At 39.5% G+C, this 18,095-nt stretch overlaps 1 protein-coding gene across 1 annotated transcript in view; it reads right to left on the bottom strand.

The window, feature by feature from the left end:
- Positions 1–18,095, bottom strand: part of LOC135226201 (brefeldin A-inhibited guanine nucleotide-exchange protein 3-like) — a 199,483-nt gene that overhangs the window by 21,262 nt on the left and 160,126 nt on the right. The window contains exons 22-26 of the mRNA XM_064265644.1: positions 15,598–15,762; positions 8,891–9,038; positions 8,380–8,538; positions 4,798–4,977; positions 4,528–4,666 (exon numbers count right to left, since the gene is read on the bottom strand). Coding sequence (XP_064121714.1) covers positions 4,528–4,666; positions 4,798–4,977; positions 8,380–8,538; positions 8,891–9,038; positions 15,598–15,762 — 791 coding nt within the window. The remainder of the gene's footprint in view (positions 1–4,527; positions 4,667–4,797; positions 4,978–8,379; positions 8,539–8,890; positions 9,039–15,597; positions 15,763–18,095) is intronic.

The following is an 18,095-nucleotide window of genomic DNA, read 5'->3' as shown; positions in this document are numbered from 1 at the left end:
CTTATAAATGAAAAGGAAAAGCAACACCTGGACTGCCTATCAAGGGCACAGGTAGAGGAAGAGGGGGATACCAATAAGAATGGTTGGGTCAGGGGTCGGCTTCAAAGATATCACAAGGAATGGAAGTCTTCTCCTTAGGAACACATTATTCTCAGTCAGTTGGGGTGGATATAGTCTCATCCCCTCCCACCTTTGAAAGGGTTTTTTAAAAACCCAGACCCCTCTCTGGAAGATTATGTGCAGAAGGCCCTGTTAAAAGGAGCCATAGAGAAACATTCATATATTCGTCACAATGCACGTCTGTCCAGTGTTCCCAAAAAAGATTCCTCTGAATGAAGGGTGATCCTTGACCTACTGACATTGAACAAGCACAATGTTTGCCAAAAGTTTCGAATGACTACCGTTGCCCAAGTATGTTCAGTCATTCCAAAAAGGGACCTGGACAGTTTCTACAGATCTGAAAGATGCATACTGGCACATCCCTATTGCCATTCCCTTCCACCCTTTCCTAGGGTTCCAGATAGGGAAAAGTACATACAGGTTCAAAGTCATGCCTTTTGGGCTAAACATTGCCCCAAGAATCTTTACAAAACTGGTGACAGTAGTTGTCTGAGAACTCAGGAAAGAAGGAATACATCTAATGGCTTATTGAGATGACTGGTTAATTTGGGGGAGCCACAAGAAAAAAGTGCTTGAAAAACCTAAGAGCAGTGGTCAACAGGCTCCAGTCCAAAGGTTTTATAATAAATTGGAAAAAATTCTGCATCACACCCAGCAGACAATTTCACTGGCTGGGAATGTGTTGGGATACTGTTCATGGCCTTTTGTACCTCCCCTTCAAAACACAACAGAATAAAGAAAAACCTCAAAAGGTTCCTGACATAGCCCATTGTTTCCATATGGCAGTTAGAGCGTATGATGGGTCTGCTGCACTTTGCATCAGTAACAGATTCAATACTCAGATTCCAACAGAAAAACGTGAACAAATTTTGACTGTCACACTCAAGAAAAAAAGATGAGAGACAAATCTCACAAAAATGAATCCAAAAGTTGGGGAGATGCTTTGGCCATGGACCTGGGAGGAATCTTTGGTAAAACAAGTCACTCTGACTCCGTCTGTAAAAGTGACAATACACACAGATGCCTTGTTAACAGGCTGGGAAGGACATTGGGAGGACTGTCAGGTGGCAGAGAGGTGGTTAGCTACTCTAAAGAATTTCCTGGAGCTGATGTCTCTCAAGAAACTCAAACCCCCGGAAGAGACACATTCTCTTGGTTCTAGACAACATGATTGCAATATCCTGCCTCAAGAAATTGGGATTCTGCTCACCTCCTCTCAATATGTTAATGTTAGCCATCCTTCGATGTCACAGGTAAAGAAGTGGTACTTGTCTGCAATTCACCTTACAGGGTCTCTCAATGTAATAGCAGACTCTTGTCAAGGACGATTACAGCCTCAACAGAGTGACATTGGACAACCACTCTTCAAACAATAACCAACCTACTTCCACTACCAGAAGCCTCTCAATATGTTAATGTTAGCCATCTTTCAGATGGCACAGGTAAAGAAGTGGCACTTGTCTGCAGTTCATCTCTCAGTATAATAGCAGACTCTTTATCAAGGAAGATTACAGCCTCAACAGAGTGGACATTAGACAACCACTCTTTTCAACTAACCTACTTCCACAACCAGAAGTGGACTTGTTTGCCACATATGAGAATCTCACACTTTCAGTACAGTGTTCCATCTGTATTTGCGGGATATGTATACCAAACCCCGCTGCGAATAGCTAGATTCTGGAAACAGCTGAAACCCCTATAAAAATGCTTAGAGCTGCCTATTTTGTTTGTTGAAAATCAAGAAAAACCCAGTAAAATGTTTATACCTGGGTTTTTAATAGTTTTATCACAAAAAGTGCATTATATGATGAAATTGGTAAAAAAAACAGTGGATTTTCTCAGAAACATACTGCAAATCCACAAATTTCCCACAAATAATGGGTGGATATGAACCACAGAGACATCTGCAAGTCTGTGAATGTCGAGAACGTGAATACGGGGGGTCCACTGCATATGTCCCTGAATTTGGACAGTCAAGCAACAGCAAGAAATGCCTTTCTATAAGACTGGAACAAGTGTAAGACGATACATCTTTTTCCTCCATTGTCCCAGGTTTCAAAGGTTTTGAACAAACTCCTAACCTTCAAAGGAACATCTTATCTAACAGTCCCAAATTGGCCAAACAGGCGTTAGTTCCTATTACTTCAACAACGGGCGAAGAGATCAATTCTGCTACCGTCCGCTGTACTATCCCAGAAAGTAGTAGGGAAAGTCGTTTACGCAGCCTCCTTTCTAAGCCGAAACCTTCACGCGTGGGTTTTTTAAATATAATTACTGTGAAAACTACTCGTCCAATATTGCTAAGTACCCAGTGCAAAAACTACAGACATCATCTATCCGGCCATATACCAGTCCGTATGGAAAATATGGTTAGATTATATCCATACTGAGAGCCCAGTCAAGATTTCTATAGAAAAACTTAAAAATTTTCTTATATACCTATTTGAAGACAAGCATCTTGCGGTTACAACAAGTACGGCATACAAGGCAGCATTACTGGAACCCTTGCTTTATGGATTCGGGATTGGTTCCAGCATAGAAGTTGTCACTTCCCTTGTGCGGTCTTTTTCTCTACAAAGACCCACTCCCGAAAGACTTCCAATTACGTGGTCACTGAATAAGGTACTTAAACTTTTATATACCCCTCAGCGGACCTAATACAACCACAAGTCACATGCTTCAAAAAGCGATCTTCCTGGTAACATTAGCATCAGGAGCCCGTATTACTGAACTGGGCTCTCTTAGACGTGGACGATATATCACACAAACTGCTGATAATCAATTACTATTGTCCCCTGGTCCATCATTCCTGGCCAAGAATGAGAATCCTTTAAGAAGGAAATCTCCTAATCTTATAAGGAAACTCAATTTACTAGACAGAACATTATGCCCAGTTCAAGCAGTTAAGGTTTACCTAAAGGTCACAGCAAACATCCCGTTAAGTCTGATTTTCCTACATCGTAGTACAAATAAACCACTCTCTACAAGGGCTCAGAATAATTTTAGTGTCCCTCATTAAAATGGCTAACCCACATTCCTTCCCTAGATCACATGATATTAGGAAAGTAAGTACATTGTTGGTCTGCTTCAGAAATGTATCTTTCGAAGAGGGCTCCGAATGTACTGGATGGTGATCAGAGTCAGTATTCTTAAAACACTACTGCCATAAGCTGGAACAAATTCGACTGCACTGTGTATCAGTAGGTGGTATGGTTAGTCCTGACCCCAGAGGCACTACAGCGGAAAACGACGGGTCTTCTTAATGGGTAAGTATGCTGACTGTCACAACCATACCCAGCATGCTTAGAAACCACTATATAACTTTACACTAAAAACATAACTTCTTACTTTGTTTTGTGTTCTTTGTTACCGAAACTTGTGGCTTGACATTGGATCAGAGATTAGTTTTCATTTTGAGGTTGTTGGGATGGAAATTTTGGGAGCTTTAGTTTTTCGTCACCTGTCAATTTCTTAGTAATGCTCCTTTGAGGACAAAACAGAGACTACTACATAAAAAAAATAGGTTTTGATGTAGGAAAAACCTATTTTTGGTAGTCGCTGTTGAGTCCTCAAAACCCTTCCACTTCCCTAACGAAAAGCCATGGAATTTGAGTAAGGTTCATCCTGCGTTGACCAACAGACTAATGGTTTTTGGTCTTTTAACCGGCCTGATCGTAAAACAAGATGGCCAATGTGCATGCCCAATAGTCACTTCTTCTGCCTTCTTGTCTTTGAGTCCATTAAACTCTATCAAGTGTCATGGGTTTATCATTATGACACAATGCCCAGCTACAAGACAAGGCTAAAAGATATTTTTTTGATATTAGTCTAGTCACAAAGGGGTGTTGGCACACCATGGAGGGTAACTCCTTTGAGGAGGCAACAGTGACTACCAAAAATAAGTTTTTCCTACATCAAAACTTTATTACTTTATACTCTTAATTTAACTTATTGAACACATTAATAATAGAACAAATATTGAAAAGGAGGATTTTTTGGGTTGGCTGGAATGAATGATCCTGATTCCCTTTACTTCTTATGAGGATATTTGCTTCATATTGCAAACAAATCAAGTTTTAACCAGACTTCTGGAAGTCTGAGGTACTAATATACTAACAACAGTTAGTAAGACAAAGCACTAAGAGCTATACATGCTTCTGCTAAAGACCAGCCAGAGTACAAAAAATATTTGCAAGGCAGGTAAAACAGTCCCTAATTGCAGATGTCTCACTGATCTGGAATATTAAAGTTTTCTTATTAAAACTAACTAATACTTGACATCCTGGTTCCTGACTTTTTTCGAGTATAATAATATCCATGCATTAATTAATTTGTGTGAAGATAGTGGTCAGGACATGCTCCAAATTTCCTAATAATGATAAACATGGTTTAGTAACGTTTAATCACCTGGGGCTGAGCCTGGAATAGCTCCTGGTGGTAAAACTGAAGGAGGGCGAACACATCTTAGTGCAGCAAACAGGGGCCTCCAACCAGAGCGAATTTCAGGGGTACAGCTCTCCACAAATTCACAAATACTGCTTATAATCTGGTAAACAAAAGATGAAAAAATTAACTCTGAATCTGCCAAAAATAATAGATTTCAGAAATAAATGTAATTTTATGAAGCATATCAGTTAGTATGCACAGAAGTTATAATTTAAAGAATAAGATAATTACCTGATCTTGTATATCAGCATCACACAGCTCAAGGCAGAGAAGATTTTCAAAGGGTTTAAAGAGAGCTTCATTGAAGTGAAAATGCGACAATTCTGTATTGTTGCTAAGCAAAGCATTCACGACATCATGGATAGCGCTAACTGCTTTTTTGCTAACAGCCCCATCCTTGTGGCAAGCAGCCTGGATTACAGGTGATAAAAAGATAAGTGTTAGAAGCGACCAATAAAATAACAGTAAATTCCTTACATTGACTATGTATATCAAAACTTTACAAAAGAACAGGTAAATTTGTTAAAATTCTCATTTGAATGAAAATACGTACACAATAATGATAAAAAGTCAGCTAACTCACATTCAGAACATCATTCCTTACTACTTATCTTTTATTTCAAAATATTTTCATCTTTGGAACTTTCCCTTAGGTTTTAGTCCTGTTCCTATATGCAATAGCTGCAGCTGAATCTGACTTATGCAAATGCCTCTTACTACAATATTAGCTGCTACTTAGTAAAAGATTGCTAGATCTGCAGTTAACTTTGCCACAAATCATCTCTGAAGTTTATATGATATACAATACTGTAAGTGCAAGATTATATATAGTATATATATAATACATATAATACAGGCATTGCCCAATTACTGACAGGGGTTCCGTTCCTGAGGGGATGATGATAAGCGTAAACTGCCTTTAACCGAAACTCGGCAATTTATGGCGCCATAATGGTGCAGATAGCCGGTTATCGGCACCATAAGCACCATTATGGCACCTCTCTTAGGTATATTATGGTGCCATAAGGCACCTTATGGCACCGATAATTGGAACTTGGTCTGTTATAGCCCCATAAATCGCCGATTTAATGGCACTAGATCAGCACCATAAACTGGATCGCCGATAACCTGGGACTGCCTCTCTCTCTCTCTCTCTCTCTCTCTCTCTCTCTCTCTCTCTCTTCTCTCTCTCTCTCTCTCTCAACACAATCTCTCTCTCTCTCTCTCTCTCTCTCTCTCTCTCTCTCTCTCTCTCTCTCTCTCTCTCTCCACAATGAGTTGTTATCCCTCCTCTAAAAAAACTCATAACTGTCTAGAAAATATATCGGTAACAGAAAATTACAAATTTTTCATCAATTTGTATCTTTCATAGCCAACAAACCTGAGGTCTTAACAATAGCACCGGCTATAAACCATTTAAAAACAATCAAAGATTGTACATGCAATGAATCTGTGACATCTGGCATCTAAGCCGCAGAGGAGGTGGAGCGAGGATTACTAGAGGGGTGGCTAGAGGTGGGCAGTCAACATTAAGACTTTTGGTTTGTTAGCTATGAAAAATACAAATGATAAAAACTTTGTCATTTGTTCATGTGCGGAACAAACCTTCGATCTTAACAATAGGATAGACTCATACTTGGAAGGAGGTACAAGAATCCTGAACTGACTGCAGGTTTGCCACACCTGACAATCCTTCCCAGAAATGAGAATTCTAAAGAAGGGGGTCTAAACCTGTGAGAGATTAGATATGTAGGTATCTAAAACTCAGTTCACTGGGAGTCAACACAATGAGATGTGTCCAGATTCACTGCATCCATGGAAGAATACAAGTACATCTTCTGTTGAAGCAACAAACTATGCCAGCCACAAGCAATCATCTTAGGCAAGATAGGAACTGTCTCGCAGGTCTACTGGATGAACTACACAATTTCTTGGGCAGCCACCACTGGACCCAAGGAAAAAAAAAAAAAAAAAGTGTCCAAGGACTTGTGGGCAAAGTCCTTGAGATAAAATGAAGCGAAAGTGGTCTGCCAAAGCAAGGAACCTGCATTCAAAATCCTATGAGCAGACAAGTTTTTCTTAAAGGCCAGAGAGAAACTTATTCCTCTGATGTCATGCGCTCTTGCATGCACAGTATTTGTGACAGAACTTCTTTCTTTGCTCAGAATGTGCTAACAAAAAGTCTGTGACACCTAGGCCTTAGGTGAGAAGTCCTTCTTAGATAGCAACGCAGTGCTCTGACAGGACAAAGCAATAACTCATGAGGATCATTGTCAACAAACTCCTTCAGGGAAGGATTGGAAAATGAGGTAAATCTGTCATCATGTACTGAAGAATTTTGAGTCTTAGCCATGAATTACGGGACAAACTTGAAGGCTATGGACCTCCAACCCCTGGTATGTTTCCAACATAATCTAGGCCATGGAGCTCTCCAACTCTATTTAAGAAAGCCAAGGCCAGAAGGAAAACTGTTTTCAAAGTCAGTTCTCTGTCTGATGATTGACATAGTGGTTCGAATGGAGCCCGAGTGAGACTACTCAGAAGCCAAGTAGGAGATTTGAGTTCTCTAGGTGAACAAGACTGTTCAGAGCTCTTGAATAACAGATGAAGAGATGTCTATGCCTTTCAGATGAAGAACTAATCCCAAGGCAGCCCTGTAGCCTTTGATAGCAGATGCCGAGAGACACTCCTCAGATCTGAGGAAGATCAGAAAATCCACTATTCGTTGAACAGTAGTTCTGAGTGGAGAGAAGCCATACTGACGACACCAATCACAGCAGACAGGCCACTTCCCCTGGGACATGGTTGACAAAGATCTACCGAGGTAGCTGGGCAACCGAGTAATGCTGCTCTGTGAGAAAAGCCTCTCACTTGCAAGAGATGGTGGACAGTCTCCAGCTGTGAGGAGATGGGGACCATACTGATTGGTGGTACCTCTCTACATATGGTTGGCAGAGAAGGTTGTGCCATGGAGGAATTCCTCTTGGAACCACTGACAGAAGAGACAGAAGGTCTGGGAACCACTCTGCTTGGGGCCACAAAGGTGATACCAGGGTCATCCTGAGATTCCTGGAACCCATTGGCCTGTTCAATACATGACGGATCAGGCATAATATAGGGATGGCGTACGCTTCTAGATCATCCCAAGAATGCTGAAGGGCATCCTCTGCCATAGTAAACGGATCCGGGGCCACTGAATAATAGGCCTCTAGCTCTATGTTGAAGCTCGTCGTGAAGAGGTTTAACATGGGTCTCCCCCATAGGAGAAACAGCCTGTCTGATGCAAAGACCACTCTGTACCTAGAACTTGACTCTGACAAATTAGCTTATCGGTCACCTCATTCCTCTTGCCTGAAATGTAATTTCCTGATGAATTTTTGATAAGGCATGGTGAATATATACTATTATTAATAGGGCTTAGTTTTTCCAGACCTCTGAGTCTCAAGTAGACTCTTCTCGGGCTGGTTACATGAATATATAATTTGGCAAGACAATTCAGTCGATCTTGTCCTGTGAATAGCTGAAATACTTAAAACCCCTCTAAAAAGGCTTAAAACTGCCTATTTTGATAGTTTAAACACACAACAAAAACACTAAAAATGCTTATACGAGTATTTTTTAGTTTATCAAAAAAAGTTTAATTAGTCTTGAAAATTATATGAAAATACAGTAACTAGTGAATATTTCTCACTAAAAAATACTGCAAATAGGTGAATTTTTGCAAATACTGTGTACTATATATGTTCCATACAGAAATCTGCAAATCCAGAACTGTGAATGGGCTCATGTTGACTGTAATTTTCACTATCATACCTCCATAAAGTGAGGACCAGCAACTGCCCATGCTCTCATGATGTGAATTAAAGGTCTTCCTGATCTGACAGCTCTGAGCATTACTTCAGCTAATCTATGTAACAGAAGAATATCTCCACCCTTCCCTCTCAGTAAGTCAGAACTATTTCCTGATGTACTCTGAAACAACATAAAACATAATTACCAAGTTTTCATGATACTTCTCTAAGAAAAAAGGATTTATTCACACAATATACATACTACTACTGTACTTGAATGAACTATGATAGTTGGGACTTTAGAATTTACGTTATCTCTAGTATGTTTCAAACTCAAAAGTCAAATACCTTTGCATGTTAATAATACTAAAAGCCAACATTGTTTACATCACTACCTTAATACTGTAACAGTTATGTTACAACTGTAATCATTACAAAGGAAATATTTTAGAGCAATTTACTATGATATTACAATATATACTGTAAAATATCAAAAAGTCATTTGTTTGAGGTAAACAAGTTAACAACCTTACCTTTTTCTTGGGCCATATAATAAGTCCTTTCTGAGGAGTTTGCGGCAACATACGGGAAAACAGCTGAGCTTGTGAAGCTGCACATAGTTCAGTTAAAAAGCTTACTAATGATGACATGTTTAGTTTTGTAGCTGCATCATCAAACAACCTAGAAAAATATTTCAATAATGTGAACAAATCTGCTGAGATAGAAAATGTACTTTGATACACCTGTATATATATACAAATAGTTTTCTTCCTCATTTCCTTATGGAAACTGCAGAATACACCCTATTACATATGATAAGGTCTCTTGCAGCCTTCATATGATTGAGTGCATAATTACAATCTTCATTTATCAATGTAATGTTTTACAGAAAGAAACTCTGAAAAGTTGCATGAAAGAATTAGAAAGATCTTTTCCCATTTTCCAGGAACCAAGACCAGATAAAAATAAGTTACCAAGAAGCTGTAACAAACACATACCAATTGAAAATACAGAAATTTGTGGAAATCATAATAATTTACTCTGCAAAAAACAGACCTAGTCACAATAATTTTAAAGATCTTGAAAAAAGAATAGCCAAACCAAACTATGAGTGAGCCTAACTTCACTGTCCAGGGGAAGGGAAGGCAAGGCACTGATGATTTTTGCAATAAAACCCATTTTATCAGGAAAAAATATATTCCCACAAACCCACTAATCATAAATAATTTGAATTGTAATTTACTAGAGGAAGATGCAAATATGGGCCTTAAGAGAACAGCAGACCTAGATGCAAGAGGTCCAATTCCTTGTACAGGCAGCTGCAACATTCAAAATAGTGGTAGTGTCCTTTAAGTGCATCTGCGAAGGAAGCCATAGCCCAAGCCAGTACACTTCCTCGGCACAAAAAATGGGTACTCCTGGAAACACAATCCTCCAACTGTGCCAACATTATGAGGGTGATGCAACAAAGAGGACAAGGATGAATGTCCTAGATCCCTCTCAACCAGTAGCAGATGACCCACAACAATGTTAGGTCCCAAATAATAATCATCAAGAAATTTATGGGCGACATCACAGATAAAATCTTGTAAAAGTACTCTGGCAATACTATGTACCTGAAGCATAAGAGAGAACTCTAAATTATGCATAAAGGCCAGGGAGGAGGAGAGCACTTGAACCTCTTGGGCCCTAATCTACAGCTGGTATAAGGCCCTCCTGAGAAACAGCCAAATTAAGGCCATGCATTAATATTCTGAAGTCAAAAGGAAGTAGAATTTTTAAGCAGGATAACTCTGGCAACTTCTGTGAGGGAAGAGATGAGCAGATGAGAAAGTGGTCAGAAGGATTCTGACTGCTGGTGACACAACTTAAGGGCTCTTACATGGCACAAAAAAAGCTATCTGCAGGAGCTGAAGGCAAGGCAGGAATGGCAAAGTAACCTAAGAACAACCCATGGAAGACTAATGGCTGAAATAAGATAATTTGCCTGAAAGGGCCTGGAGATTACAGACACCCTTAATGAAGGTCAGGGCAACCAGGAATTGTAAAATATTTAAACTCAAATCCAGGAAAGAGGCATCCAAAAGGGGTCCATAAGGAATCAAATTTCAACTTGGAAAGTTAAAAGAAGACCTGGGGGACTGAACATAGAGCAAAGTGACACAATTTAATGGCAAAGAGAAAAGCTCCTTGACATTAATGAGATACATGAAGAACCAGACTCTGGATGACTGTGAAACTGGTATAAGTGCGTTTCCTTCAGAAAACACTTCCAATTAAGAAAAAAAACCTGGAAAAGTCCATGATGTGATCTAGGAGGTCTGTTGCAGCCAAAATGAGCTGATGAGAGCCATCTGGGTGTTGGCTGACACCTGAAGCTTCATAAAAAAGAATCTGTCTAAGCAGTGCAAATGGAAGAAACATGTAGGCACGCAGACCACTACAAGTCTGGAGCATGGCCTCTAGTGCCTAAGGTGCCAGGTTCAGTTGTGAAAACAGTATAGTGGTAGCTTGGCATTTGATAATTTGGTGAACTCATCCACCAACGTTGTCCCCCACATTTGCCAAACATCTGCTAGAGGAACCACTCCAAAAAAAATCTGACAAGCCCTATTGAGTGTGTGTATGCCAAGATGTTGAGAATCCTAAGGACAAACCAAGAAGCAACAGTGGTCTTGCGTCTTTCTGCCCATGTGAAGATGACAGTGGTTAACAAGCAGAGACCATTCTTGTTTACCCATGGGTCTACAGTAAGTGATGGCAGTGGTGTTGTCAGCTAAGACTTTGATGCAGTGACCCAATAAGACGGATATGAATACTTAAGAGTCCTAAGAAAATTGCTTGAAGCTCCAAGTAGTTTATATGACTGTAGCTCTCATCCCTGAACCATGCCATATTGCTTGAGACTTCAACAAGTGGGCACCACAGCCCACATTTGAGGTGGTGGAAAAAACTATTCAAGATCTGATGAAACTAACAGAATTCTCTACAGCAGATTCTGGGGGCTCTGCCATTATCAAATATTATATTACTCAGACTCTGTGGTTGGGATCTAGAAAAATGGGTACATAAAAAATTTCCTACATACGGCCACTTGAGCTAGAGAAAGCTATTGTGCAAGTAACTTTTTGAAACTAGTTCTCTAAGGACACCAGGTGACCTCTCAAAGAGGCTAGATCAGACCTCTCAAAGTTGATCAGCAAGTCCTAGGACAGATAAAAGTCCAGAAGCCACAGATGCTTCTCCAACACTTCTCTCCAAGAAGTCAGGCTAAGTTGAATCTTCTTTAGTTGTGGCTTTGTGGCCAGAAGGGTCAAAATTATGGGAATCGATAAGGAAGTATTCAAAGAAGTCAAGCAGGCAAGGCAGATCAAGCAGCAGGAGAAGAATCATTCCTTCATAGAGGAAAAGTGACAAATTTTTAAAGTCAATCCCGGCTTCAGGCGAATGACGTCTGGGTTAAGATGGTGAGACATAAAAAATGCAGAGTTCATAGCATAGTACTTCCTATGTCTCGTGATAGGCGGGGGTAGTAGCTTGGCAGAGCCCCTAGAGCGAAGAGAACTGTCCCGGTCTGAAACAGAGGTGTTAACCTTATGCAAGACCGACTGGACGTGCCACAACAAGGGAAGCTGAAGAGAAGATTTGGGAGCCTGCGTAGCTCCCACCAAGGCTTCCAAGCAAGAAGGAGTGTAAGACGACCGAGCCTGAGTCCTACTTTCCAAATTTTTGAACCCACAAATGAGATCAACAACTTCTGAAAAGGAAGACAAAAACTCTTGCGTGTTTCCCTCCTCCTGCTCCGGCAATGGAAACCGACGACGAGAAGGATGTGTAGGTTCCTCTAAGGCACCTTCCCCATTAAAATTGATGGAAGGATCAGCAGCCAAACCGCCTGAAACACCAATTAACCTGTCTGGGCTGGGTCCACACGCCGGCTTCCGAGACAAACCCACTATAACACTAGGAACATTACTACGTACTCCTCCAACAGATGACTCATTAACATGTCCATGAATGGTCACGGGCGTGGCAGATGTATGAATGTGAGTTGGAGAGGAATCCTGAAAACTTGAGATCAAAGGAGAATTCCCCAGACTCGAACTCTTGGAAGTACCAGTGTGAGGGGCCGGCAAACACTCCTGTTGCACCAACTAAGCGCTCACCACGTTCGACCTCCTGACAGGCGCCTTGAGATCCTTACGTCGATGAATAGGCCTTGGAGAAGGAGAACTTGCATCATGTGCATGGACAGGGGAGGTTGCGACACGCTTGCGATGTGCATGGACGGGGGAGGTTGCAATATGCTCGCAATGTGCATGGACGGGGAGGTTGCAACACAGCTGCGATTTAATGCAGCGGACGAAGCAGCCACTGCAGATTGCACAAGGGAAGACATACTAACACTCTCCGAAACACCAACACTCTCGAGAACACGTCCGCATTTTTCCTCCCTCATAGATGAAGAAAGAGCAAAGTCCTTAGCCTTCCAACGCTTGATACGCCAACATGGTGTACAGGGGGAAGAGGGAGAGGAAGACAGCACTGGTTTCTTATGCGATCTCTTCGCAGGAGGTGGGGACGAAGCAACACATTTCCTTCCAGTCCTCCCACTGACAAGGCAGCCAACTTATCATCCAAAACAGAGTCCAACCTCTTAAGCACTGCCTGGCATATAACCTCAGACTGATCTGCAAGAGAAAGCTGCGATGACATGGACAAGAGATGTAGCGAACTGAGTGGCAGAGATGATGCCATGGCTGAGAGAGGCAGTTCATAGGAGATTACTGGGAGTGACATCATCGATGGGAGTGACGTCACAAGTGGTAATGACGTCATGGCTTCCCCTCATGTAGAATACAACTAAATACAATCCACGGTTGTAGCTTTTTTCAGTTTTGAAATATTTTCATATAAATAACGATGTGCCAAAATATCAACCTTCGGTCAATTTTGACTGACCGAAATGGTCGTAAAACGCAATTGTACACTAAAACTCTTACTTTCTAGTAATATTCAATCATTTATCTTTATTTTGCAACAAATTGGAAGTCTCTAGCACAATATTTCGATTTATGGTGAATTTATGAAAAAAAAAACATTTTCCTTACGTCCGTGCGGTAACTCTTCCACAAAAATCAGAAATTTTTTCGCCCGATTGTCATAATGTTAGCACCATTTTAAATTAGCCGTTACATAAAGTCTTATATATGAAAATGTGCACAATTTCATGTAGAAAACAACAATAAACAACCAATGGTTGTAGCTTTTATCATTTTGAAATATTTTCATATAAATAACGATAAGTGCCAAAATTTCACCATTTGGTCAACTTTGACTTGACCGAAATGGTTAAAAAAACGCAATTGTAAGCTAAAACTATTACATTCTAGTAATATTCAATCATTTACCTTTATTTTGCAACAAATTTCAAGTCTCTAGCACAATATTTTGATTTATGGTGAATTTATGAAATAAACTTTTTCCTTAAGTCCGCGCTGTAACTCTTCCAAAAAAATCATAAATTTTTTCTTCCGATTGTCGTAATATTACCACCATTTTAAATTAGCCGTTATATAAAGTTTTATATATGAAAATGTGCGCAATTTCATGTAGAATACAACAATAAAACAACCCTTGGTTGTAGCTTTTATCAGTTTTGAAATATTTTCATATATAAATAGATAGAAAAAATTCGTCCTTCGGTCAACTTTAACTCGACCGAAATGGTCGAAAACTACAATTGTAAGCTACAACACTTACAGTCTAGTAATATTCAATCAATTACCTTCATTTTGCAACAAACGGGAAGTCTCTAGCACAATATTTCGATTTATGGTGAATTTTTGAAAACTGCTTTTTTGTATGTCCGCGAGTTACGAATTCATGCATCATTTTGTGATAATATTTTCTCTGTGTTGCCTTGGTAGTTTTACAATGTGTTATATACCAAAATAATCACAATTTTGTGTAAAATACAACAAAAAAATTAAACCGTTAGCTTTAACCATTTTGCTCACAGCGCGATTTGTATACAATTATGTATCCGCTTCAGCGCTCACTCGCGAACGCTGCCGGCATATGGGAGACGATTTTTAAAATACTGCTTCGGCGTTTAAGGGTTAATGAGCTGCAGGACTTCACATTCTTCCTCCCACAAGTGTGATGAGGCCTTTTCAACACATAATAATTTTGAAGACATATGCAAGGAAATTATACCAAATCACAAAAAATAAGAAATCACTTAACACTAAATCACCAGGAAACAAAAATAGCTAAGACAGAAATGAGAACATAAGGTAAATGCTACCGTGGACTACTCAAAAATAACCGAGTAAGCAAAACACCTCACTAATTTACAGAATAAACAAACAATCTCACTAAGGCCTAGGTAAGGTGAAAAAATAATCCCTGGAAACATAAGTATATCATGTAAAGAATTAGATGAATTGAAAAACTGAAAACTCAAAAAGATAGTTTACAGTAACATGATGGTTACTCAAAAGATGAAGAAAAATGAACAGTGCAACATGGAAGGAAAATAATGGTACGGCACAGAAAATGAAAAATCTCATTTAATCCCAGGAAGTAGGGTACACTCACTCAAAAATATTTGGCAATACTCTTCCCATAACTTTCATTCACCAAACAATGACCTCCCATAGTATTCATTCACCAAACAATGACTTCCCATAGTATTCATTCACCAAACAATAACTATATTTAATTTTCAATTACAATGATATTATTCATAAATTTACCAGTACCATTTTATTGTCCAATGCCTACCTGGTCTACTTACTCATGAAACATGCCTTTGGTCTCTTTTTACCAAGCTCCCTAAATTCTTAAACTTTATATGGCACCAACCTTCACCTCACAATTTAAGAACTGATCCTGTGGTGAGCCATAGGAGAACCTCAAAATGTCTCAGTAGTTACATCACCCCAAGTAAGAACAATACTGTACTCTTCTTTCTAATGCCAACTCACTTTCTACAAGTGCTCACTATCTACAGGCCCCTAAACTTCCAATACTTACTTAATAAAATTCCACTTCCTGCTTTGATTCTATACCATTTTATTCCAAACTTGCATGAACATCTAAGAAAGGCAACTGTAAAACTGGAGTTAGTAATTGGTTGAATATACAATACAACAGAGGAGGAATACTACTCATATGTAATTTCTTAAATCTGAGAGTTTATTGTGTTTAAAGAAGGGATGAGCATGGTTTTTACCTGTCAACTAATTGAGTCAGAGCACATATTGCTTTGCCTGTATCAGTTGGAGACAAGAAACCACTGTTGCTTATGTCATCTTGGCTTTCTCGAATCAGTTCTTCCACATTAACGCTGCCTGGCAGAGGTGACACGGGTGCTACAAACCGATATGGATCTTCAAGGCTGAAACAGATAAGAACTACTTGTTTAATTTTCTCACTTTGTTAAATATCACAATAACACATTCACCATATATTTTTCACTTTAAAACTTCATGTCATGCAACAGGGACTAATGGTCACAAACTGCCAGCAATCAGGGAAATAGCATCTCCATCAAATAAATATTGTTCAGATATAGTATTATGGCTATTAATTGGCACCCACAGGTATACTATTTTTTTAAAATATCTTATCAAATTTATTATATCTTATTATCAAATTTAATTATTATTTTCCATACAAAACTTTAACATATCAATAACACCCATAAGGATACTATTTTTCATATAACGTATATAATACTAGAGTATCATGCGACTTTTGAAGACCTAATTTTGAAACTAATTTTAAGGTGATGGCGTCATACATGAGATATAAAATTAGCGTATGTAATATTCACATATATAGTACCATATTATAGATACAAACATAATGAATATGCGTATTTTATGTGGATGTTTTAAAAAGTTATGCTTTACTGCATGGTGTCCAATAAACATTGTATGTATTCTCATATCACTAAAGGTACACAATCATTTATCCAGATGTGTTACGGTTTTTGGAAATTTTTGGATTGCGGAACTATGGGATCAGGATCATACACATCACTACTATAGCAAAAAGATATTTTTTTCTTTTTTCATGTTTTTTCCTTATATGGTAGTTATTTACTCATTATAGTTTACTATTTATATTAATATTAAATGAATTTGAGATAATTACAAGCATCAATAACAAAATAGTGGGACAATTAAGACCTTATGTTCACTAATACATACTTTCTATTTTCAACAAAAGCATTCTGTAAATAGCAAAATTATACATAATCAAAATAATCGTAATTCAACCTAACGATAAGTAAGGCTTATCGTTAGGGTTGTTGTGTATTGATATTAGTATGTTGTCATCAGTTTGCAGTCGTACATTTGAGGACGGTGTGGAAATAGGCTTCGCAAATCATGACTCATCACAGCGACAAACTGTGTGGAACTTTTCATACCACTATACGTATTAAAGTTAAAATTATTGTTAAATTCTGGTTTTCATGAAAAATTAATTGTATAAAACAAATATCAGCAGTCAAATAGTCATGATCATACCAATGTTGAAACATAGTACCATCCACGACATATGTCTATATTAAATAAAACAGAAGTAGGGGGCTGTCATTGGCTAACACACTCCATGGCAACCAGCTAGCCAATCAGATTTAGCTGTATACTGTCTGAGTAGAACGTTTTTTATAAGATGCTGACAATGATGTGTGTGTGTGTTTTGATTACAGTACGTATTTTTAAGCATGTATGTTTTCCATTCAGTATGTAGTTTTTAACAGTGTAAGTATTTTACTGATTACATGAATAGAATGAATTCTTTCTCATTATTTTGAGTGCAAAATTAGGATGTTGGAATGTGTCCTCTGCTAACGCTAAAGGATCTGGGACCACAGAACAGAATATCTCCAGCTTCCTGTTGAAGCGAGTCACAAAAAGGTCCAGCAGGGGTCTCCCCCAAACCTCGAAGACCTTGTCTGCTACCACTTGATGAAGGGACCACTCTGTGCCTAGGATCTGATCCCGACGACTGAGTTTGTCTGCGACCAAATTCCGTTTGCCTGGGATATACCTGGCTGAGAGCTCTACCAAATTGCTGGCCGCCCACTGGTGAACCTTGACGGTCAAGGCGTGAAGCTGACGAGAAACCAGGACTCCCTGTTTGTTCACATAGGCTACCACCGTGGTGTTGTCCAACATAAGAACAACAGAATGACCTTCTACCTTCTCCTGAAACTCCAGACCCAGGAAGGCTGCCTTCAACTCCAAGATGTTGACATGTTGCTGTTTGTCCTCCAAGCTCCAAATGCCTGAAGCGATGAGGCCGCCTAAATCAGGCCCCCAGTCTGTGAGGGAGGTGTCTAAGAACAGAAGGAAGTCTGGTGAAAGAGAACGCAGAGGGACACCCTTAGAAAGATTCCGGTCGTCCAACCACCAATGAAGGTCTTCTCTCACCTCCAGAGACAGAGGAACCCTTAACAGGGGTGGGTCCCCCGCCGGAGACCAGAATTCTCCCAGTCTCCAGTGCAGAGACCAAAGATGAAGACACCCATGAGGGACCAGCTTCTCCAGGGAAGACAACACTCCCAGAAGATCCTGCCACTGATGAACTGACTGATGTGGCTCTGACAGGAAGTTGCGTGCCACCATTCGCAACTTCTCCAATCTCTGATCCGACGGGTAGAGAATCCTTTGACAGGTAGAGAATCCTTTGACTGGGTACAAGGTTCGAATTTTCCTG

The sequence above is a fragment of the Macrobrachium nipponense genome, chromosome 14 (assembly GCF_015104395.2).
Source record: "Macrobrachium nipponense isolate FS-2020 chromosome 14, ASM1510439v2, whole genome shotgun sequence".
In the NCBI taxonomy this organism is placed as follows: domain Eukaryota; kingdom Metazoa; phylum Arthropoda; class Malacostraca; order Decapoda; family Palaemonidae; genus Macrobrachium; species Macrobrachium nipponense.
Note: the sequence above shows the minus strand (reverse complement) of the source record. Positions and strands in the feature narration are given on the sequence as shown.